Source organism: Sapajus apella, unplaced genomic scaffold (assembly GCF_009761245.1).
Source record: "Sapajus apella isolate SASKATOON/1434 unplaced genomic scaffold, GSC_monkey_1.0 scaffold77, whole genome shotgun sequence".
Lineage (NCBI taxonomy): Eukaryota > Metazoa > Chordata > Mammalia > Primates > Cebidae > Sapajus > Sapajus apella.
Window position 1 is genome coordinate 1,155,470 of NW_022437017.1, and position 22,275 is coordinate 1,177,744.

Here is a 22,275-nt window from a genome sequence, read left to right on the forward strand (position 1 = left end):
TTTTTTTTTTTTTTTGGAAACAGAATTTTGCTCTTGCTGCCCAGTCTGGAGTGCAATAGTGCAATCTTGGCTCATTGTGACCTTCGCCTCCCAGGTTCAAGCGACTGTCCTGCCTCAGCCTCCTGAGTAGCTGGGATTACAGGCATGCACCAAGATACCCGGCTAATTTTGTATTTTCAGTAGTGATGGGGTTTCTCCATGTTGGTCAGGCTGGTCTTGAACTCCTGACTTCAGGTAATCCACCTGCCTCAGCCTCCCAAAGTGCTGAGATTACAGGTATGAGCCACTGCACCCGGCCAACTCTTTTAAAATTTTTTTGTTTGTTTGTTTTCACCCGGGTGCAGATGAGCTAAGGCTGAAAAGGGCCTGTTTGTTTTTTAGACGGAGTTTCGCTCTTTTGCCCAGGCTGGAGTGCAGTAGCATGATCTTTTGGCTCACTGTAACTTCTGCCTCCCAAGTTCGAGTGATTCTCCTGCCTCAGCCTCTGGAGTAGCTCGGATTACCGGTGCCTGCTACCATGCCCTGCTAATTTTTTGTATTTTTAGTAGAGATGGAATTTCATCACATTGGCCAGGATTGTCTCCATCTCTAGACCTTGTGATCCGCCTACCTTGGCCTCCCAAAGTGCTGGGATTATAGGCGTGAGTCACTTTCAAGATTTCTTTCTTTTTAAAAATAGAGATGAGGACTTGATATGTTGTCCAGGCTGGTCATGAACTGAACTCAAGCAATCCTCTTACCTTGGCCTCCCAAAGTGCTGGGATTACAAATGTGAGCCACCATGCCTGGCCTTCATAATTTTTTCTTTACTTTTTTTTTTGAGACAGGGTCTCACTTTGTTGCCTGGGCTGGAGCGCAGTGGCGTGATCTCAGCGCGCTGCAACATCCACCTTCCGGGTTTAAGCAATTCTCCTGCCTCAGCCTCATGAGTAGCTGGAATTACGGGTGTGTGCCACTATGGCTGGCTAAGTTTGTATTTTTGGTCGAGACAGTAGAATTTTGTATTTCAACATGTTGGCCAGGCTGATTTTGAACTCCTGACCTCAAATGATCTGCTGACCTCAAATGATCTGCCAACCTCCTGAAGTCCTAGGATTACAGGCATGAGCCACCATGCCTGGCCTTCATGATTTCTTAACACAGCTTTCCTCCTCCTCTGGCAGCACAGGGATGGGGTCTGTGTCGTCACCTGCGGTGTCCCCAGTGTCACTCACCATGCTAGGCGCATTATAAATATTTCTCCGTCATCTGATCTGACAGTGAAAAAAACATCCATTCAAGCCACTTTCATGGCTGTATGCTGGGTGCATAGGAGATGGAGTTAAATGAGATTCCTGGCTTATTTTTCCCCCCAATTGCGTACTGAGCATCATAACATTCCCAGAATTGTGCCAGAGACATCAGGATGGATGCAAACAGCTCCTGCCCTCAAGGAGCTCAGAGTTCAGAAAGAGCCAGACAAAAAGACAAGGAGAATCCAGCGGTGAAATGCAGCAACAGAGGCAGTGGCTGAGGGGGCCCAACCCAGCTACAGCAGGGTCAGGGAAGGCTTTTGATTGACATTGACAGCGGCAGGAGGCCAATGCCTAGGCACATATGGGCGGGTCCCCGGTTGAAATCCCATCTCCAAGGCAAAGACAGTTTAAAGCCTGAAAGTCAAGCTACAAGTCGAATCCAGGCACTGGACTGAGAACCTGTCTTCCCGTTTGGCACGCTTTCTTCTGATTGATCCCCAGTCTTCACCTATTGTACATGTACCTACACTTTCCTAATTGGTTTTCTTTTTCTTTTTTTTTTTTTGAGACGGAGTTTTGCTTCGTCGCCAGGCGCCAGGCTGGAGTGCAGTGGCGCAATCTCGGCTCACTGCAACCTCCGCCTCCCGGGTTCAAGCAATTCTCCTGCCTCAGCCTCCCAAGTAGCTGGGACTACAGGTGTGCACCACCACGCCCAGCTAATTTTTGTATTTTTAGTAGAGATGGGGTTTCACCACGTTGGCGAGGATGGTCTCAATCTCTTGACCTCATGATCCGCCCGCCTCGGCCTCCCAAAGTGCTGTTATTACAGGCGTGAGCCACCCCGCCTGGCCCCTAATTGGTTTTCTATACTGATGTGCCTACTTTGGAGTGGTGTCTTTGCTTTAATCTTTTTTGCGTACTCACAAACCAATCAGCACACACTCCCCAGTGTGAGTCCATTACAAGCCTTGGACCCAGCCACACTGAGAGAGAAACCACACCCCCACAAACCCCAAGTCTCCTCTATGCTAAGCTGTTGTTTTGCTCAAAACAATTCTTCTCCTCCCATCCTCACCCTTCAGTTCTCACTCTTCTTGGATGCAGGGCAAGAGCTCGGGAACCACTGACTGCAGGTACAAGCTATAACATAGGAAGGCTGAGTGGGCAGGGTGCCTCCAGTGGCAGGCCCTCCTGGGTGTGTGTGTGGGGAAGGCATCACCCACCATAGATGTCCCTAGTTGGCAAAGTGGCTGAGAAAATTCCTGAGTCAATATGGTGCAGGAATCTACAACCTGGAATTCTGGGTTTTGTTTTTTTTTGAGACAGGGTCTCTCTCTGTTGCACAGGCTGGAGTGCAGTAGGGCAATCATGGCTCACTGAAGCCTCAACCTCCTGGGCTCAAGCGATCCTCCTGCTTCAGGTTCTTTTGTTGCTGGAATTACAGGTGCGTGCCACCATGCCCAGCTAATTAAAAAAATTTTTTTTGTAGCGATGGGATCTCACTCTGTTGCCCAGGCTGGTCTTGAACTCCTGGGCACACACAATCCTCCAAACTTGGCCTCCCAAAATGCTGGGATTACAGGTGTGAACCACTGCATCTGGCTTGGACAGTGTCTGTTTTATTGACTGTCAGATGCCTGGTGAATAATTAGGGAGTAGAGTGTCTGGTTTTGTTTACTCATGGGATATGAATCGCCCATTCATACCCCAGAGGTCAGTGAGAATAGTGGAGTGGAGAGGTCCAACCACCCGACCTTGCACAGAAACATTGAAAAAACAGGCAAAAAAAAAAAATACCTGTCAGAATTGACTTTATCTGAGCTCTACTGTTAAGTAAAAATGACTGGAGGACATTGTTTTAGACTGTTTCTACACTGAGCCCCAAGAGAGAAGACTAAAAATCAAAATGGAGTCACTCATGCTAAAGCTCTACATCACCAAACTGAAACTGAGCTGTTTTCTGAACTTCCTCATGACGGCTGCCTGATTCTAGCCGATGATCACAAATAAAGCCAACTGAGATATTTAACTGAATTAGTTGTAATTAATTGTAATTTTGTCCTTTGACACTGGAGAATCAAGGTTTTTTTGCTTTTTGTTTTGAGACAGAATCTTGCTTTGTTGCATCTCAGCCAGAGGGCAATGGCATGATCTGGACTCACTGCAACCTCCACCTCTTCGGTTCAGGCGATTCTCTTGTCTCAGCCTCCTGAGTAGCTGGGATTATAGGTGTGCGCCACCATACTCGGCTAATTTTTGTATTTTTAGTAGAGATGGGGTTTCACCATGTTGGCCAGACAGGTCTCAAACTCCTGACCTCAGGTGATCTGCCCTCCTCAGCCTCCCAAACAGCTGGGATTACAGGCATAAGCCACTGAGCCCAGCTGGGAAAATCAAGGTTTGTGCCAACCGAACGAAAACTGAATTGTGAGAAAGGCACCTTGACTGGCAGGAAAGCTCCGCGGTGTTTTCACCTGCCCTTGACCCATGTCCTTCACCATCAGCACTGCAGAAATCTTGAAGACAGGCCGGGCGCGGTGGCTCACACCTCTAATTCCAGCACTTTGGGAGGCTGAGGTGGGTGGATCATGAGGTCAGGAGATCGAGACCATCCTGGCCAACATGGTGAAACCCCACTTCTACTAAAAATACAAAAATTAGCTGGGCGTGGTGGTGTGTGCCTGTAATCTCAGCTACCTGGGAGGCTGAGGCAGAACTGCTTGAACGAGGGACTCAGAGGTTGCAGTCAGCAAGACTGTGCCACTGCACTCCAGACTGGCGACAGAGCAAGACTCTGTCTCAAAAAAAAAAAGAAAAGAAGTCTTGAAGACAGCGGCCTGTGTTCCCAGTCCCCATTTGCAAAGTAGTCATGATGACAATTCCATCAGTGCTGCATCACACAGACAGTGTTGTTCTCATAGATGACCCTGCCATATTTTTACTGTATCATTTTATGTTTAGATATACAAATACATTAAGTATTACAGTTACCTACAAACTTCAGTACAGGAACATGCTAGAGGTTTGAATCCTAGAATGAACAGGCCATGCCTTATAGGAGTGTAGTTGGCTACCCCATCAACATTAGGTAGGTATAGTCCGTGATGTTCGCACAATGATGAAATTGCTTAATGATGTATTTCTCAGGAAAAAAAAAATACATATATATATATATATTTGAGACACGGTCTCGCTCTGTCACCCAGGTAGGAGTGCTGTGGTATGATCATAGCCCACTGCAGCCAGGACTCCCCGGGCTCAGGTGATCCTCCCACCTCAGCCTCCCTAGTAGCTGGGATGATAGATGTGCCTCACCATGCCCAGATAATTTTTGTAGTTTTTGTAGTCTCATGGTTTTGCCATATTGCCTAGGCTGGTCTCAACTGCTGGACTCAAGTGATCTGCCTGCCTCAGCCTCCCAAAGTGGTGTTAGTCTTCAACTCAGAGAGCCTGGGGTGAAAAGCTACGGTGAAAGTTTCCTTGGGCAGGCCGGGTACAGTGGCTCATGCCTGTAATCCCAATGTGAGCCACCATGCCCGCCCACCCCCTCTTTTTTTTTATCTTTTTTTTTTTTTGAGACAGAGCCTTGCTCTGTTGCCCAGGCTGGAGTGCAGTGGCATGATCTCGACTCACTACAACCTCTGCCACCTGGGTTCAAGAGATTCTCCTGTCTCAGCCTCCTGAGTAGCTGGGATTACAGGTGTGTGCCACCATACCCAGCTAATTTTTCTATTATTAGTAGAGACAGAGTTTCGCCTTGTTGGCCAGACTGGTATCGAACTCCGTACCTCAGGTGACCCGCCCACCTCGGCCTCCCAAATTGCTAGGATTACATGCGCGAGCCACTGTGCCCGACCTAATTTTGTAGTTTTAGTAGAGCTGGGATTTCTCCATGTTGGTCAGGCTGGTTTCGCTCTCTCAACCTCAGGTGATCTGCTCGCCTCAGCCTCCCAAAGTGCTGGGATTATAGGCATGAGCCACTGCACCTGGCCTTTTTTTCTTTTTAAATGTATCCCCATTGTTAAGCCAGGCATGACTATATTGCGTTGGTCTATTCTAATACGTCTGGAAGCTACAGAAGGATTGACTTAAGGTGCTTGTCTTCAATTCAGAATGCATTCCTTGAAAACACTGTAGGGGGAAGGAAGAACCCGTACCCGCCTGGGACAAAAGATTACGATGGAAGAAAACCACAGATGAGCCGAAGTCTGGGATGAAATGCTGTGGTGAAAGTTTCTTTGGGCAATGAGAGCCTTCTAAAGGCACCTATATATACCGAATTATTTATTTATTTATTTATTTTTTATTTATTTATTTATTTTAGACGGAGTCTCGCTCTGCCACCCAGGCTGGACTGCAGTGGCCCAGTCTTGGCTCACTGCAACTGCCACCTCTCGGATTCAAGCGATTCTCCTGCCTCAGCCTCCCTAGCTAGGATTACAGGCACCCATGTATTGGCACCATGCCCAGCTAATTTTTGCATTTTTAGTAGAGACGGGGTTTCACTATGTTGGCCAGGCTGGTCTCTTAACTTCTGACCTCAGGTGATCCACCTGCCTTGGCCTCCCAAAGTGCTGGGATTACAGGCATGAGGCACCGTGCCTGGCCTATACTGAGGAATGTAGAATGCAATGTGTATGCTCCCTGAAGTCCCTAAACTGTCACCTCTGGCGGATCACTAGGCTCAGCATAAGCAGGAAGTAAAGGCTGAAGTGGAGTTGTCAGCATCCTGCTTAAGCCCTGGAGTATCCCCTCATAGATCTGCAGACAGTGGGAAAGGGTATTGCGTGTGTGTGTTCATGAGAAAGGGTCTCACTGTCACCAAGGGTGGAGTGCAGTGGGCCCACCATGGCTCACTGCAGCCTTGAACTCCTGGGCTCAAGCGAGCCTCCTACCTCTGCCTCTGGAGTAGCTAGGACTATAGGTGCACGCCACCACACCTGGGTAATTTATTATTATTTTGTAGAGATGGTGGGGCGGGGGCGAGAGAGTCTGTCTGTGTTGCCAAGGCTGGTCTCATATTGCTCAAGCGATCCTCTCACTTCAGCCTCCCAAAGTGCTGGGATTACAAGCATAAGCGCCCAGCTAGGAGAAGTTTTTTGTTTCATTTTTCTATCTTTTCCTCTCTGTAACATAAAATAAAAAAACTCCTACAACAAAAAGACAAACAGCCTAATATTTAAATGGGCAAAAGACATTAACAGATTTCTTTCCAAAAAAGATGTACACATGACCAAGAAGCAGATAAAAAGATGCTTAACCTTACTATTCATTAGGGAAATGCACATACACTAGGTTGGCTATTAAAAACAAACAAGCAAACAAAAATCAGGGCTGGGCGTGGTGGCTCATGCCTGTAATCCCAGCACTTTGGGAGGCTGAGGTGGGCAGATCACTTGAGGCCAGGAGTTCGAGACCAACTTGGGCAACATGGGATAAACCCTGTCTCTATTATAAATACAAAAATTAGCTTGGCGTGGTGCTGCTAGCCTATAATCCCAGCTACTTGGGAGGCTGAGGCATGAGAATCACTTGAACTTGGGAGATGGAGGTTGCAGCTGCTGCACTCCTGCCTAAGTGAAGGAGTGAGACTGTTGCAAAAAAAAAAAAACAAAAAAAAAAAAAAAACCAAAACAAAACGGAAAATAACAAGTATTGGTGAGGATGTGGAGAAACTGGAACCCTCATACATGGTTGGTGGGAATGGAAAACAGCACAGCTGCTGGGAAAAACACTTTGGTTCCTCAAAAAGTTAAACATAGAAATACTATAGGGTCCAGCAATTCTACCACTAGATCTACACCCCAAAGAACTGAATGCAGGTAATCAAATACACATACATACATGTTAACAGCAGCTGTACTCACAATACCTAAAAGGCTGAAATAACCCTACTGTCCATCAATAACGAATGGCTAAAGAAATTGTGGGGCCAGGCACGGTGGCGCACAACCTTACAGCACTTTGGGCAATGAGCCGGGAGAATCACTTAAGCCCAGGAGTTAAAGACCAGCCTGGGTAACATACGGAGGCTGGTATGTCGCTATAAAAAATAATTAGGCAGGTGTAGTCCCAGCTACTTGGGAGGCTGAGGTGGATCACTTGAGCCAGGGAAGTGGAGAGGGCAGTGAGCTGTGATCATACCACTGCACTCCAGCTTGAATGACAGGGTAAGACTGTGTCTCAAAAAAGAAAAAAGAAAGAAAAAGAAAAATTGGAATTGTGGTATATGCATACAATAGACTACTACTCAGCCATAAAAAGGAATTAAATATTGATACATGGACTAACCCTAGAAACATGCTAAGCAAAAGAAGTTAAATACAAATGGTGACACATTGTCTGCTTCCATTCATATGACATTTAGAGACCGAAAGCAGATTGCTGGTTGCCAGAGGCTGGAGGCGAAGTGGAATGAGGAGTTGATACAGGAGGTAGAAAGAAATTACTTAGGCAGATAGTGAGGGCAAAGAGTCCTCAGCAGAATTTCTTTTCCATTCTTTTTTTTGAGACAGAGTCTCGCTCTGTTGCCAGGTGCCAGGCTGGAGTGCAGTGGCGTGATCTTGGCTCACTGCAACCTCTGCCTTCCGGGTTCCAGCAAGTCTCCTGCCTCAGCCTCCAGAGCAGATGGGACTACAGGCACACACCACCACGCCCAGCTAATTTTTTGTATTTTTGTTTCACTAAAATACAAAAAGACGGGGTTTCACTATGTTGGCCAGGATGGTCTTGATCTCTTGACCTTGTGATCCGCCCACCTCGGCCTTCCAAAATGCTGGGATTACAGGAGTGAGCCACCACGACTGGCCCAGAATTTCTTTTGTAACAGAAAGTAGCCCCACCTTGGCCAGGCGCAGGGCTCATGCTTGTAATCCCTGCACTTTGGAAGGCCGAGGCGGGCGGATCACGAGGTCAGGAGTTTGAGACTAGCCTGGCCAATAATGGTGAAACCTTGTCTATACTAAAAATATAAAAATTAGGCAGGCATGGTGGTGCATGCCTGTAGTCCCAGCTACTCAGGAGGCCAAGGCAGAATTGCTTGAACCTGAGAGGCGGAAGCTGCAGTGAGCCGAGATCGCACCACTGCACTCCAGCCTGGGCGACAGAGCGAGACTCTTGTCTCAAAAAATAAAATAAAAATCCATTAAAAGCCGGGCGCTGTGGCTCAAGCCTGTAATCCCAGCACTTTGGGAGGCCGAGGCGGGTGGATCACGAGGTCAAGAGATCGAGACCATCCTGGTCAACATAGTGAAACCCAGTCTCTACTAAAAATACAAAACATTAGCTGGGCATGGTGGCACATGCCTGTAATCCCAGCTACTCAGGAGGTTGAGGCAGGAGAATTGCCTGAACCCAGGAGGCGGAGGTTGCTGTGAGCCGAGATCGCACCATTGCACTCCAACCTGGGTAACAAGAGCGAAACTCCGTCTCAAAAAAAAAAAAAAAAAAAAATCCATTAAAAAAGGAATCACCCTTGAAGTGCTCACAGTGCAGGTAGAAAAAATTAAAAAAGGCCGGGCGTGGTGGCTCAAGCCTGTAATCCCAGCACTTCGGGAGGCTGAGGCGGATGGATCACGAGGTCAAGAGATCGAGACCATCCTGGTCAACATGGTGAAACCCCGTCTCTACTAAAGATACAAAAAATTAGCTGGGCATGGTGGTGCGTGTCTGTAATCCCAGCTACTCAGGAGGCTGAGGCAGGAGAATTGCCTGAACCCAGGAGGCGGAGGTTGTGGTGAGCCGAGATCGCGCCATTGCACTCCAGCCTGGGTAACATGAGTGAAACTCCGTCTCAAAAAAAAAAAAAAGGAATCACCCATTCTCCACTATTACTTCAAAATATCCAAGCAGAGAGGAAAATGATAGAAAAACTTGGGAGTGAAAAGGAATACCAAACCGATATTACAAAGAGCTGCTACTTCCCCAGATTTTCTAAAAGCAGGAAAGTGCCGACAACAACCAGCTGTATTTGAGGTGTGTTTGTCATCACCTGCCAACTTTTTCTGGGTCTATCTTTGAAGACTAAACATTTCCATGTACACTGTTTATGTTTCCACGGGAACCAAATAACAGATTATTTATTTACTGAGGGCCTACGATGTGCGATGCACTGAGGAAGTAAGCACTCAACAGGCATTTCACCTATCCCACGACAGCCCAGTGGGGTAGGCCTATTATTCCCACTTTGCAGAAGAGGAAACTGAGGCACAAATAAAGGGTGGGGTGGGAGCTGAACCAGGCAAAGTGGCTCCCATTCCCACACTCTCCTCACCTCTTCCTACCTGGGTTGTCGTTTTTCTGACCCGCGGCTACTGTAATGACTCTGTTTACCTGCTGGCCCTTGAGTTTTGAGACCGTTGGGGTGCATAGTGTGGCCACACCCCTCCCCTGTCTATAAGCCAGGAAAGCCGAGCGCTCAATAGGAACCGAGCCTCATCTCAATGCTCACAGTCGCTCTATAGGGTGGTCGCTCCAGCACTCCCAACTTACTAGTAAACTGATACACTGATGCTCCTAATGCGCAAAAGGCGTCGAAACTGGGGCCACGCTCCCAGACCAAGCAAAACACCACGTCACGGGTATCTCCGCCCCGCCCCAGCTGAGCCTTTTTATGAGCGAGCCCTACGGGTCGCGTACAGGGCCATGCCCAGTCGCTACTTTTTGGTCCACTGTACCCCGTGGATCCGGCCAAAGGTTGTCATGCGCGGCGCACTCTGGGAAAACTGCGGGGACATGCCTAACAGGACCCTGCCGCCTCTAACTTTAGTTGTCTTAGCTATTGCCTACAAAAGATGCGCCATCATGGCACTTATTTTTGTCATTTTCCTCCACCAGCGGCCGAGACCAGAGCCGAACCCTTTGACAAAAATGTTTCAAGACAGTTGAGTGTCTCCTGGCGCCTCAGGCATTCATTCGGGCAGCCTGCCTCTCTCGGGGTCCTTCACTTTTGGCACTGCTGGTTACAGACAACCGATAGTAGCGGCTGCCAATGAGCTCCGCCGAGTAGGACGGGGGCAGGGCTAGGGCTTAAAGGAGCCGTGACCCCTTTGCAGACCAGAGGGTGACCCGGATGATGGCGGCCGGCACGGCCCTAGCCCTGGCCTTATGGCTACTAATGCCACCCGTAGGGGTGGCAGGGGCGGGACCCCCGCCAATCCAGGACGGTGAGTTCACGTTCCTGTTGCCGGCGGGGAGGAAGCAGTGTTTCTACCAGTCTGCGCCGGCCAACGCAAGCCTCGAGACCGAGTACCAGGTAGAGGGTCGAGGGCTGGGCAACCAGCGGAGTCAGGGAGAGGGGGCGTGGCCAAGCCGCCTAGGCGAGGCGCGCTTTAGTGGGAAGAGGGAGGAGTCCGTGCGTGGGAGCGCGGGGGTGGGGCTGGAAAGAGATGGACAGATGGGGCGGGGATGGCGTGTGCGAGCGGAAGGGGAGGGAGTAATAAAGAAGGTGGGGCTAGAGTGATACATCCAGAGGGGGCGGGGCCAACGAGAAGTATAGGTAGCATATGAGAGGACGGGACTCTCGCTGCTGGGCGTGGCGATAATGCTGATAGGTCGACAACGGGGGCGTTGCTGACAAGCCTTTCTCGGGGGTTAGACTAAGGAAAGAGGCAGGGCCTATCGTCTTTTGGAGGCGGAGCTAACCGGGGGCGTGGCCAGGTAAACGTCCTTCGAGGACTTTTGATAGGTGCGTGGTCAGCTGAGCTCAAAGTATGGACCCCAAGCTGTCATATCAATGAGGGTGGAGGCAAGGGGCGCAGCCATTGGGACAGGTTGGGGCGGGACCGATTGTGGGTGTGCCGGCATTCAGGTAAGCCTTTCGTGGTCTGTATGGGTCGGTGTGTGGTTCAGCCATAGCCCTCTTTGGTAGGCACCCTTGGCCTACCGATAGCCCTTCACCCGCTCTTACCTGTCCCCCAGGTGATCGGAGGTGCTGGGCTGGACGTGGACTTCACGCTGGAGAGCCCTCAGGGCGTGCTGTTGGTCAGCGAGTCCCGCAAGGCTGATGGGGTACACACGTGAGTTCAGTCCGGCTGCCTGCCTAGATCAGTTACAGTCCTGCCTCTCCCAGGTGGCCTCAGGTTACTGCCCTGACTGCCCCACTGAGTTGGCTGGTTGGCCACCTTGGGTCATGTTTGTGGGTCTATCTGTCTGCCCAGGGTGGAGCCAACGGAGGCCGGGGACTACAAGCTGTGCTTTGATAACTCCTTCAGCACCATCTCCGAGAAGCTGGTGTTCTTTGAACTGATCTTTGACAGCCTGCAGGATGACGAGGAGGTCGAAGGATGGGCAGAGGCTGTGGAGCCCGAGGAGATGCTGGATGTTAAAATGGAGGACATCAAGGTATGTCCAGGCTGCGCTGGGGCTACTCCTTCCAGATCTCTAGGATTCAGCTGGGGTGCCCCTCCTTGGCCTCACCCACCCTCCTGTCTGTACTGGTGCCCTCAACTGAACTAGTAACAGTAGCAGCAATTAAAATAGTTCATTTCAGGCCGTGCATGGTGGCTCACACCTGTAATCCCAGCACTTTGGGAGGCTGAGGCAAATGGATCACCTGAGATCAGGAATTCGAGACCAGCCTGGCTAACATGGTGAAATGCCATCTCTCCTAAAAATACAAAATATTAGCCAGGTGTGATGGCAGGCACCAATAATCCCAGCTACTTGGCAGCCTGAGGCAAGAGAATCACTTGAACCCAGGAGGCAGAGGTTGCAGTGAGCCAAAATTGTACCATTGCATACCAGCCTGGGGAATAAGAACGAAATTGTCTCAAAAACAAAAAACAAAAAAACCCCCAGCAGTTCATTTCTAGGTGTAAACGTGGTTTAAAGGTTTAAGGAACTTGTATCATAAATAATTCATACTGTAAATCTCCATAACCATCTTGTGAAGTAGACCTTGTGGTCAAATTATACCCATTTTACAGGTGGGAAAAGTGAGATACAGGATGGCTGAGCAACTCAAGGGTACACAGACCAACTAGCAGAGTTGGTACTGAACCCAGACTGGTTTCAGCAACTGTGCTCTTAACCACAAGCAAATATGTTCTGTATGTTTATTACTGTTTTAATTAACTATTGTTTTATTTTATTTCAGACAGATCTCTCTTGGTTACCCAGGCTGGATTGCAGTGGTGCGATCTCAGCTCACTGCAACCTCTACCTCTCAGGTTCAAGTGATTCTCCTGCCTTAGCCTCCTAAGTAACTGTGCTACCATGCCCAGCTAAGTTTTGTATTTTTAGCAGAGACAGGGTTTCACCATGTTGGCCAGGCTGGTCTCGAACTCTAGATCTCAGGGGATCTGCCCACCTCGGCCTCTCAAAGTTCTGGGATTACAGATGTGAGCCATAGCAAGGCAGGGTCTTGCTCTGTCACTCAGGGTAGAGTGCAGTAGTGTGATCATAGCCCATTGCCGCCTCAAACTCCTGGGCTCAAGCAATCCTGCCACCTCAGTGGGACTGCAGATGCACACTACCATGCCTGGATAATTTTTTGTTTTCTGTAGAGATGAGGTTTCACCATGTTGCCCAGGGTGGTCTTGAACTCTTGGGTTTAAGTGATCCTCCTGTGTTGGTCTCTTAGTGTTTTGATTATAGGTGTAATCTTGCCTCAGCCTCCTGAGTAGCTGGGATTACAGTTGCACACCACCCCCCGTCTAATTTTTTGTATATTTTGTAGAGATGGGGTTTTGCTATGTAGCCCTGGCTGGTCTCAAACTCCTGGGCTCAAGTGATCCTCCCAGCTCAACGTCCCAAAGTGCTGGGATTACAGGCGTGAGCCACCATGCTCGTCCTTGTACATTTATTTAAGCATTAAATTTTCACAGCAATTTGGCAGCTTATAGAAGAGGAAACAGGCTCAGAGAGGTTAAGTTGCTCACAGTCACACAGCCAGGGAGTGGTAGAGTGAGGACTCGAACTTAGCCTGAACAAGTCTGTCTTTGCAGCTGTACCTCCCAGGGCTAACATAGCCTCCCCCGACATCCCCAGGCTTTTTTGGTCTCTGCTCCCCAATGGGCGGAGGCCTGACCCCTCCACTCCCTCTGCCCTGCAGGAGTCCATTGAGACTATGCGGACCCGGCTGGAACGCAGCATCCAGATGCTGACGCTGCTGAGGGCCTTCGAGGCACGTGACCGCAACCTGCAAGAGGGGAACTTGGAGCGGGTCAACTTCTGGTCGGCTGTCAACATGGCAGTGCTGCTGCTGGTGGCTGTGCTGCAGGTCTGCACGCTCAAGCGCTTCTTCCAGGACAAGCGCCCAGTGCCCACATAGCCCCTGCCACAGAAGGAAGAACGGGACGAAGGAGGGGCAATGGGGTGTGCGCATGTGAGACTTGGGGGTCCCTCCCCAATTTTAGGTTCCTGCCAAAGGAGGAGTGTGCAGTCGGGGCCTGAGGTCTGGCCCTGTGAGTCTCCTTCCGTCCTCAGCGGGCAGGGAACGCCTCTGGCTTGCAGAAGGGGCGGCTCGGCGGCTGCATTGATGTTTCTGGAAATCTTGCAGGGTGGGCACTGCAGCGTTGGAATGGGAGCCTCGGGTTTCCTGGCCCCTCTACTGTAAATGTGCCTTAATCTAAGCCTTCCATGTTGTATGAGCATTGCCAGGTGTGGGGCAGGGCCTAACAAGGACACCTGGCTCCTCCAAGCCAGGTTGAGGTCTGGTAATAGAACACCAGTAAGGGGCCTGCAAGATCACCTGCCCCACCCCCTCTCCCTGTAGGGGCCCCACACAGGCATGAGTGGTGGCCCCGCCAACGTCTAGGCAGAAGCCTCCTGTAACAAAGGGTGGTGTGGCCTGGGCATCGGAGTCAATAAATTATGGTCAGAAAATCACAGAGCCTGCTGACTGGGGCTCAGGGACACCAGCTGGGACAGACCAGCCCCGAGAGGGCAGCCAGACAGGCGGGAGGGGCCTCCCACGAAGCTCAGAAGAAAGGTCGTGCGGGAGCCGATGGAGGTGGTCGCCTGGCACAAGAGAAAAATCAGAAAGCAAAGTTTAACTGAGCCCTGGCTGGGCCATGAGACCTGGGCTTCCCCATGAGAGGGTGAGAAGCAGGGACTGAGGGTAGGAAGGGGGTGAAGTGCTGGGGTCCCTGCTGCACCAGGCAGCAGCCAGGCCTGTGCGCATGGGGGTCTGTGGGGGAGTGGAGAAGATCTGCTTGCACTCCTGGTGTGCTAAAGAAAGTAAAAGCTCTCCCGTGTATCAAGTGGCTTCCTCCGAAAGGTGACCCCCCTGAAAGCAGAGCCCTCAGGGAGTGAGGTGTGAGGTGCTTATGATTGTAGGGAACTGGGCATCCTTGTGAGAGTCCTGATGGGAGAGGTGGTGCCCACGTCCCCAGCCTGAACACCAACACAAGAGGCCCACACAGCAGCCACCAGCAGCGTCTTCCCTTTATTTTAGTTTATTAATAGGATACAGAGTGCAGGCACTTACAGTGGTCAAACTGAGCGAGGAGTGGGTGAGGTCTGCTCAGAGGCCGCCCGGGGTCCACCCCGTCAGGGTGGCATGGGCGGGAGCTGAGAGGCCCCCAAGGTCCCCCTGCCACCACCATCCACATAGCCCCAAGCCCAGCCACCCTGGGGGACCCGGGAGGAGGAGGAGGAGAGAGGAGTAGGGCGATGCTGGCCCGGGCCAATGGCTCCGGGCCTGGCAAAGGCACCTCTGGCAGCCGAGGCTGGGCCAGGCTCAGGCTGTGTGGTTAATATGGCCAAGAAGGACTATGTACAACTCAGGCCTGGCAGCCAGGCACTGCCAAGCCCACGGGGCCAGGCTCACCACTGGGGAGCTCCTGCTGATGGGAAGCTGACATGCCCCTGTGCTCCAGCAAAGCCCGGGGACATAGGCGCCCTTGGTGCCCCCACTTCTAGAAGGCTCCTGCCCTACATGGGCTTTCCCAGGCCAAGAAGACCCTGGCAGAGTCCTCCAGGCTGGATCCCTCATTCAAGATGGTGTCGAGGGTGCAGGTCCCCCCTCTGCCACCCTGAGACCCCATCCTCCAAAGTGCAACACCCCAGCACCCCCCGCCTGGAATTCCAGGGCCCTTTCTCGCAGTGCGGTGTCCAGCCAGGCACAGGGGCCGGCCCTGGACCCGGGCCAGGGTTAGGGAAGAGGCCGGGGCTGCCCACTGGGAGCCTGGTCCCAGCATAGGGGCAGTGGAGGGCCCCAGACCACCGAAGCTCCTGCGCCATGGGTGCGCGAGGCCCCCCGAGAGCATGCCCCGACTCGAGGCCTAGTCGAGCAGGGATGGCTCGGCTGGGCGGATAATGGTGGGCCGGCTGGGCGCAGCAGGGGGTCTTCTGCTGCAAAGAAAATAAAGACAGGTGGGGAGGGGGAGACGGCAGTGAGGCTGTGAGCCAGAAGCAGGCCTGGTCGAGGACCCAGCCCCCACCCAAACGCCACCCTAGGGTGCTCCCCAGGCTGACAGCTCCACAAGCCACCAGGGTGCTAGGGAGGCGATTGCTGAACCCAGGCATCGATTCACCTGTTGTTTGACCCTCGGTGAGTTTCCTGCCCTCCCTGGGCCTCAGCTTCCCCAGTGGGTAAGTAGAGAGAATAAGGCCCGGCCCACAGGGTGAGGCAGGCAGAGGCAGGAAGAAGAAGGTAAACAGTGAGAGAAGGTGCCCAGCGTGAGGGATCCCCAGCTGCCTGGTAGCGCACCCCAGTGGGCAGAGGGCAAGCTGGGAGCCCTGGGGTCACCAGGCTCCCCTACTCTGTGACACTGAACAAGCCTCTTGGCCTCTCTGGGCCTACTTCCCGGCCAGCCAAACGGGGATGAGGACAATTCCTCCATTCCAGCAGCTGGGCACGTGGGGAGAGCTCACTGGGAGGCAGTGAGACTGGAGGAGAGACCCCAGGGTACAGGCAGTTGGGGTGGAGGGCAGGGGGTTGGCCTTACCTGGGCACTCCTGGGGGGATCCCTGGGGGGATCCGAACTGGCCGCGATGGGATCTGAGGTGGGGCCGGGAAGAGGTCATTGTTGGCAAACACGCTCTGGGGTCCAGGCCGGTATGGGATTGGGGGTGGTAAGGAGGAGGTTGCTGTCCCCACGGGCAGAGGAATCATGGGGGGCCCTGGAGTGGGACCCCTCACCGCTGGGGGCCGGCCTGGGGGGTGCACGCTGGACACAGGTCGGCGCTGTGGAGTAGGGCTGTGAGGAAGGAGAGGGTGTGAGCTACAGATGGAGTGGGAGTCCCAACCATGCCAATTGTGGCTGTCAGAGCCCAAGGCAGAGGCAGGCTGGGGGGACAGTGCAGGCGCAGTGGGATCCTCCCACCCCAACCTGAGCGCCAGACCCACCTTCCCTTGCCCCCGGTCCCCAAGGGCTTCTGTTGCCCTCTGACCTCATCCCCACAGCCCCCACGTGGCCAGGCACTTCCCACTCACAGGCCTCCCTCAGGTCTCCGGCCCTGGGATCCACCCTCACAGCCAGACACTTCCAGAGACCTCCAGATCAAGCCTTAAAGCCTTCAGGGACCATGGAACACACAAGCCCTTCCCAGACACCATGTTCCCTCCTGGGCCCCAGCATGTGCCGCCTGCAGGCCTAGGTGCAATGTACTCCCCCTAGGGAACACCATGGCTCCCTGAGGGCTCTATAGGGCAGCCCCCTGAGGTTCCCGTGACTGCCTCAGTGGCCTACACTCCATCCGACAGCTCGGGGGCGGGGCAGCTCTGGCCACACCTTCTGTTTGCCCCACCAGAGCCTCCCACCCGCCCTTCTCTGTGCTCCAGGAGGCTCGTCTCTGTTCTCTGGCTGCTGCCCCTTGAGCCTCTTATCCTGGCTTCCATTTGGGCAGTGCCGATGGAAGGCACCAGCAGAGGGCAGATGGGGTGTATTTATTCACGGCTTCCAGCCCCAGAGCTCCAAGGCTGGCTGGCCCCTGTTCCCCCTCTCTCCCTTCTCAGGCCTCAGCAGGGCAGCAGCTCCCACTGTCCCCAGCCTGGGGGCCGCCCCTTCTCCTGCCCACCCTTGGGCTGTGTCCTGTTTCCTGCCAGGACCCTGCAGGACACGAGGGGAGGACAGGAACCCGCAGGCTGCAAGCTTGTGGGTAGGGGAAACAGGCTCCCGGACCTGTGGCTGCTAGGGCTCTGGAGCCAGGTGTCGTCGACAGGCGGGGGCACGGGCGTGGACACGGTGCTGGTGCTGATGTCGCCGATGATGTTGAGCGCCTCCTTCAGGGCGTGGTACATGCGCAGCATGTCATCCCGCCGCTGTGCCTGGTCGGCTGACTCCTCCATGAGGCTGCTCTGGTCCGCCGAGGAGTACAGGTAGGCCAGCAGCTCATGGTGGATAAAGGCCTTTGTCTGCGGGCAGGGGTTGGGGAGGCTCAGGCTTCTGCATCACCCCAACCCAGAACCCATAGTGACTGCTGGAAATGCATCTCCCACAGGGCGAGGCCACCCCCAGACTTCTTTGAGAAATCTTGCTCTGTTGCCCAGGCTGGAGTATAGTGGCTCAATCTTGGCTTGCTGCAACCTCTGCCTCCCAGGTTCAAGCAATTCTGCTGCCTCAGCCTCCCAAGTAGCTGGGACCACAGGCACACACCACCACGTTTGGCTAATTTTTGTAGTGATGGGGTTTTACCATGTGGCCCAGGCTGTTTATGAGATTCTTAATGAACTTACTCCTAGTATCTTGTCTCTTCTGTTGATATCTTTTCTCCTGTCTTAGCTTCTATTTCCTTAACCTTGGCAGAATAATCCTGTTATATTTTTGTTTATGTTTTTGTGACAGTCTCACTCTATCACCCAGGCTGCAGTGCAATCTTGGCTCACTGCAACCTGCATCTCCTGGGTTCAAGCAATTCTTGTGCCTCAACCTCCAAGTAGCTGGGACTATAGGTGTGCACCATCACCCCGATCTAATTTTTGTATTTTTAGTAGAGACAGGGTTTCACCATGTTGGTCAGGCTGGTCTTGAACTCCCAACCTCAGGTGATCCACCCGCCTTGGCCTCCCAAAGTGCTGGGAATACAGGCATGAGCCACTGCTCCAGCCCCAAAGCTGGTTTATAAAGCTTTTTGAGTGTCTAGTGCCATGCCAAAGGCATGACCCACAAATGCCCTGAACCCTCCAGCAGCCTGAGCTGGAGATCGTATCAGCACAACTGTATTTCACAGAAAAGGAGCTCAGGGCCCTGAGAGTCTCCAGGGAACCTGGAGCCAGGCAGGTGACGCCCATGAGGAAGACAGGCTGCGCCCCCAGCCCATCAGGACACAGCAGCTGCCCAACACGACCTGAAGGCATGGTTGCAACCAAAGTGAATGTGGGTTTGAATCCCACTTCCTACTCTCCTAAGGGACTTGGGGCAGGTTACCTTATCTCTCCGGCCTCCAGTTTTCTGTCTGTGAAATGGAGTGCAGTGGCACGACCATAGCACTGCAGCCTCAACCTCCTGGGCTCAAGCGATCCTTCTGCCTCAGCCTCCCAAAGTGCCAGGACTACAAACTGGTGTGAGCCAGGGTGCCCGGCCTCTTTCTCATTTTTTTTTTTTTTTTTTTTTTTTTTTGAGATGGAGTGTCACTCTGTTGCCCAGGCTGGAGTGCAATGGCATGATCTCGGCTCACTGCAACCTCTGCCTCCCAGGCTCGAGCCACTGTCCTGCCTTAGCTTCCTGAGTAGCTGGATTACAGGTGCCCACCACCACAGAGAAGATAGCATTTCTCCCTCGTGCAGTTAGTCTGAGGCAGGCATAAGGTAATTGAGAGAAGGTGCACATCTGCGGTGTTCGTTCCAGTTAGTGGACTCAATGGGACCATGGACCCCGTATGGCTCAGAAGCCCTAGGGTTTCCCAAAGAGATTGGCCATGCAGATTCCGGTGTTTAAAGGGTGGTGACTCGTTCTAATTTGTTGTTGTTGCTGTTGTTGGAGACAAGGTCTTGTTCTGTCGCTTGGGCTGGAGTGCAGTGGCATGACCACAGCTCACTGCAGCCTCAACCTCCTGGGCTCAAGTGATCCTCCTGCCTCAGCCTCCCAAAGTGCTACCAACAGGTGTGAGCCAGGATGCCTGACCTCCTCATTTTTTTTTTTGAGATGGAGCCTCCCTCTGTTGCCTAGGCTGGAATGCAGTGGCACGATTTCAGTTCACGGCAACCTCCGCCTCCCAGGTTCAAGTGATTCTCCTGCCTCAGCTTCCTAAGTAGCTGAGATTACAGGCATGTGCCACCATGCCTGACTAATTTTTGTATTTTTAGTACAAACGGGGTTTTGCCATGCTGGCCAGGCTGGTCTCGAACTGACCTCAAGTGATCCACCCGCCTCGGCCTCCCAAAGTGCTGGGATTAAGTGTGAGCCCCCGCGCCCGGCCGCCTCCGTCTCCTTTTCAGTGCTCCACTCACATTGTTGATCATGAGGTGCATGATGGTCTTTGGCATGAGGTCACGGATGGACTTGTTGATGATGGCCACATACGAGTCCACCAGGTTGCGAATGGTCTCCACCTGCCGCTCCAGCTGGGGGTCCATGGAGAAGGTGTTCTCCTGAGCCCCATCCTCGTTTTCTGCCTGCAAGTGGGAGGTGAGGTGCTTAGGGGTGACCTTGGCCTGGGGTGAGTCCTGGTTCTCTGGTAACCATCTACTGTCCCATCAGTAACTGACCTCAGGCTGGCCCCTGACAGCCCCGCTGGTAACAGGCAGGCTTGCTTGCCCGGGGCCAGAGCTGTCCAAACAATGGGGTGATCCTGGCTGATGCTGGGGTGAATCCCCTCACCTGGGCATTGGAATGCGTTTTTTTTTGTTGTTGTTTGTTTTTGATAGTCTTTATGTCAGTCACCCAGGCTGCAGTGCAGTGGCACAAACACAACTCACTGCAGCCTCAACCTCCTGGGGGCGCTCAAGTGATCCTCACACCTTAGCCCCCTGGTGTAGCTGGGATTACAGAGGTGCACTGCCATGCCTGGGTATGCTTTGTATTTTTTTGAGAGACAGGGTTTTGCAACATTGCCCAGGCTGTTCTTGAACTCCTGGGCTCAAACGATCTGTCTGTGTCAGTCTCCCACAGTGCTGGGATTACAGGCGTGAGCCACTGCGCCCGACCTTGGGACATTATTTTATTTTTGAGATGACGTCCTGCTCTGTCACCCAGGCTGGAGTGCAATGGCGTTAGCTCAGCTCACTGCAACCTCCGCCTCCTGGGTACAAGTGATTCTCCTGCCTCAGCTTCCCGAGTAACTAGGATTACAGGCATGCGCCACCATGCCTGGCTAATTTTTGTAGTTTTAGTAGAGTTGGGGTTTCACCATGTTGGTCAGGGTGATCTCAAACTCCTGAGCTCAAGTGATCTGCTCGCCTCGGTCTCCCAAAGTGCTGGGATTACAGGCGTGAGCCACCCACTGTGCCCGGCTGAGACATTTTAATATTGGGGCCAAGGGTGGCCATGTTCACTCTACTTCAAGGATGGAAGGGGAAAGGGAGAACAAAGCAGGTGGAACCCCATCCCCTGCATGCCCCGGTCATTGGCTTCAGCGAGAGAACCTTCTGGGCCCTGATGACAAAGTGCCCCAATTTCTCCTTTGCTTGTTCAAGTGGGCATCTGCTACATGACTTCAGAGACTCCTGGTTAATGTGGCCTGGAAATGATCTGTCTTGGGGAAAGCCAGCCCTGTTTCCTCTCCTGGTGGGGGCTGCCGGGCCTGAGGTATGCCAGCTGCGCAGGGCAGCTCCTCACCTGGTCTTTTTCAGGGTAGACGCCGGCTCGGAGGAAGGAGGCCTTCCAGCTGTCGACGTCCTCCTGGGAGTCACAGGCCAGCTCGATCTGCCGCAGGTCCTTGTAGACATTTCTGCGGGGGTGGGGGTACAGGCTCGACCCTGACCATGGGCCTGGCAGACTGCCCAGAGGCATGGTTCTGGGGGTCCTTCTAACTGATTAGGAACCCAATCCTAACCCAGGTTTCACCAGGTCATGCCGAGGGGTCACTGTGAGTGATACCTACAGCACACAGAAGAGTGCTGTGCACAAGCTCGCCAAGTGTCTATGTTTGTTTCTGTTGGATCAGCCGACTCCTCTCCTTTCCTGGTCCCCCCAGAGGTGGGCATGTGTCTCCCAACACCCACTGTGGCTGGGCAGCTCCCACTGGGGCATTTTCACAAAAGCCCAGAGCAGCACTGTTCACCAGAACTTTATTTGCATTTTTGTGTGTTTTTTAAAAAAAATGTTGGCCAGGCACAGTGGGTCACACCTGTAATCCCAACACTTTGGGAGGCCGAGGTGGATGGATCACCTGACGTCAGGAGTTTGAGACCAAGCTGGCCAATATGGTAAAACCCCGTCAATACTAAAACACACAAAATTAGCTGGGCGTGATGGAAGGTGCCTGTAACCCCAGCCACTCAGGAGGCTGAGGCAGAAGAATTGCTTGAACCTGAGAGGTGGAGGTTGCAGTGAGTTAAGATCACACCCTGCTCTCCAGCCTGGGCAACAGAGTGAGACACTATCTCAAAAACAAAACAATTTTTTTAAGGGTTAGGTGTGGCGGCTCACACCTGTAATCCCAGCACTTTGGGAAGCTGAGGCAGGAGAATCGCTTGAGCTCAGGAGTTAGAGACCAGCCTGAGCAACACATCAAGACCCTGTCTCTACAGAAAATACAAAAATTAGCTGGGCGTGGTGACGTGCGCCTATATTCCCAGCTACTCGGGAGGCTGAGGTGGGAGGATCACTTGAGCATGGGAGGTGGAGGCTGCAGTAAGCCAAGAACACACCGTGCATTCCAGCCTGGGTGCTAGAGTAAAACCCTGTCTCCCCTGTCCTCAATTTTTTTTTTTAGACAGAGTCTCGCTCTGTTGCCAGGCTGGAGTGCAGTGGTGGGATCTCAGATCACTGCAGCCTCCGACTCCATGGTTCAAGTGATTCTCCTGCCTCAGCATCCTGAGTAGCTGGATTATAGGCACAGGCCACCAAACCCAGCTAATTTTTTGTATTTTTAGTAGAGATGGGGGTTTCACCATATTGGCCAGGCTGGTCTCAAACTCCTGTCCTCGTGATCCGCCTGCCTCAGCCTCCCAAAGTGCTGGGATTACAAATGTGAGCCACCATACCCAGCCCCT

General features: G+C 52.6%; 3 protein-coding genes across 15 annotated transcripts in view; 1 reads left to right on the top strand and 2 right to left on the bottom strand.

The window, feature by feature from the left end:
• CUNH19orf38 (chromosome unknown C19orf38 homolog) overlaps nt 1-9,916 on the bottom strand; it is a 38,738-nt gene extending 28,822 nt beyond the window's left edge. The window contains exon 1 of the mRNA XM_032251774.1: nt 9,726-9,916. The gene's annotated coding sequence lies outside the window, so the exon portion shown is untranslated. The remainder of the gene's footprint in view (nt 1-9,725) is intronic.
• A 264-nt stretch (nt 9,917-10,180) lies between these two features.
• Nucleotides 10,181-14,063, top strand: TMED1 (transmembrane p24 trafficking protein 1). 3 transcript variants are annotated; one of them, XM_032251778.1, is made up of 5 exons: nt 10,181-10,488; nt 11,154-11,251; nt 11,393-11,576; nt 12,331-12,403; nt 13,288-14,060. In XM_032251778.1, exons 1-5 carry the CDS (start codon nt 10,306-10,308, stop codon nt 13,296-13,298), a joined length of 549 nt encoding a protein of 182 aa, XP_032107669.1. In that variant the 5' UTR covers nt 10,181-10,305; the 3' UTR covers nt 13,299-14,060. The 3 variants fall into 3 exon arrangements, with proteins under 3 accessions (XP_032107669.1, XP_032107667.1, XP_032107668.1); XM_032251776.1 differs by lacking the exon at nt 12,331-12,403 and having other exon boundaries at nt 10,183-10,488; nt 13,288-14,063; XM_032251777.1 differs by lacking the exons at nt 10,181-10,488; nt 12,331-12,403 and adding an exon at nt 10,722-11,043 and having other exon boundaries at nt 13,288-14,063.
• Nucleotides 13,825-22,275, bottom strand: part of DNM2 (dynamin 2) — a 107,564-nt gene continuing 99,113 nt past the window's right edge. For 4 of the 11 annotated variants that reach the window (XM_032251761.1, XM_032251769.1, XM_032251768.1 and 1 more), the window contains 5 exons: nt 20,897-21,008; nt 19,570-19,734; nt 17,303-17,535; nt 16,127-16,378; nt 14,604-15,530 (listed from right to left, as the gene is read on the bottom strand). In XM_032251761.1, the coding sequence (XP_032107652.1) occupies nt 15,461-15,530; nt 16,127-16,378; nt 17,303-17,535; nt 19,570-19,734; nt 20,897-21,008 (832 nt within the window). In that variant the 3' untranslated portion in view covers nt 14,604-15,460. Of the gene's footprint in view, nt 14,196-14,603; nt 15,531-16,126; nt 16,379-17,302; nt 17,536-19,569; nt 19,735-20,896; nt 21,009-22,275 lie in introns of those variants that run through there. The other 7 variants (XM_032251771.1, XM_032251765.1, XM_032251767.1 and 4 more) reach the window with 4 other exon arrangements.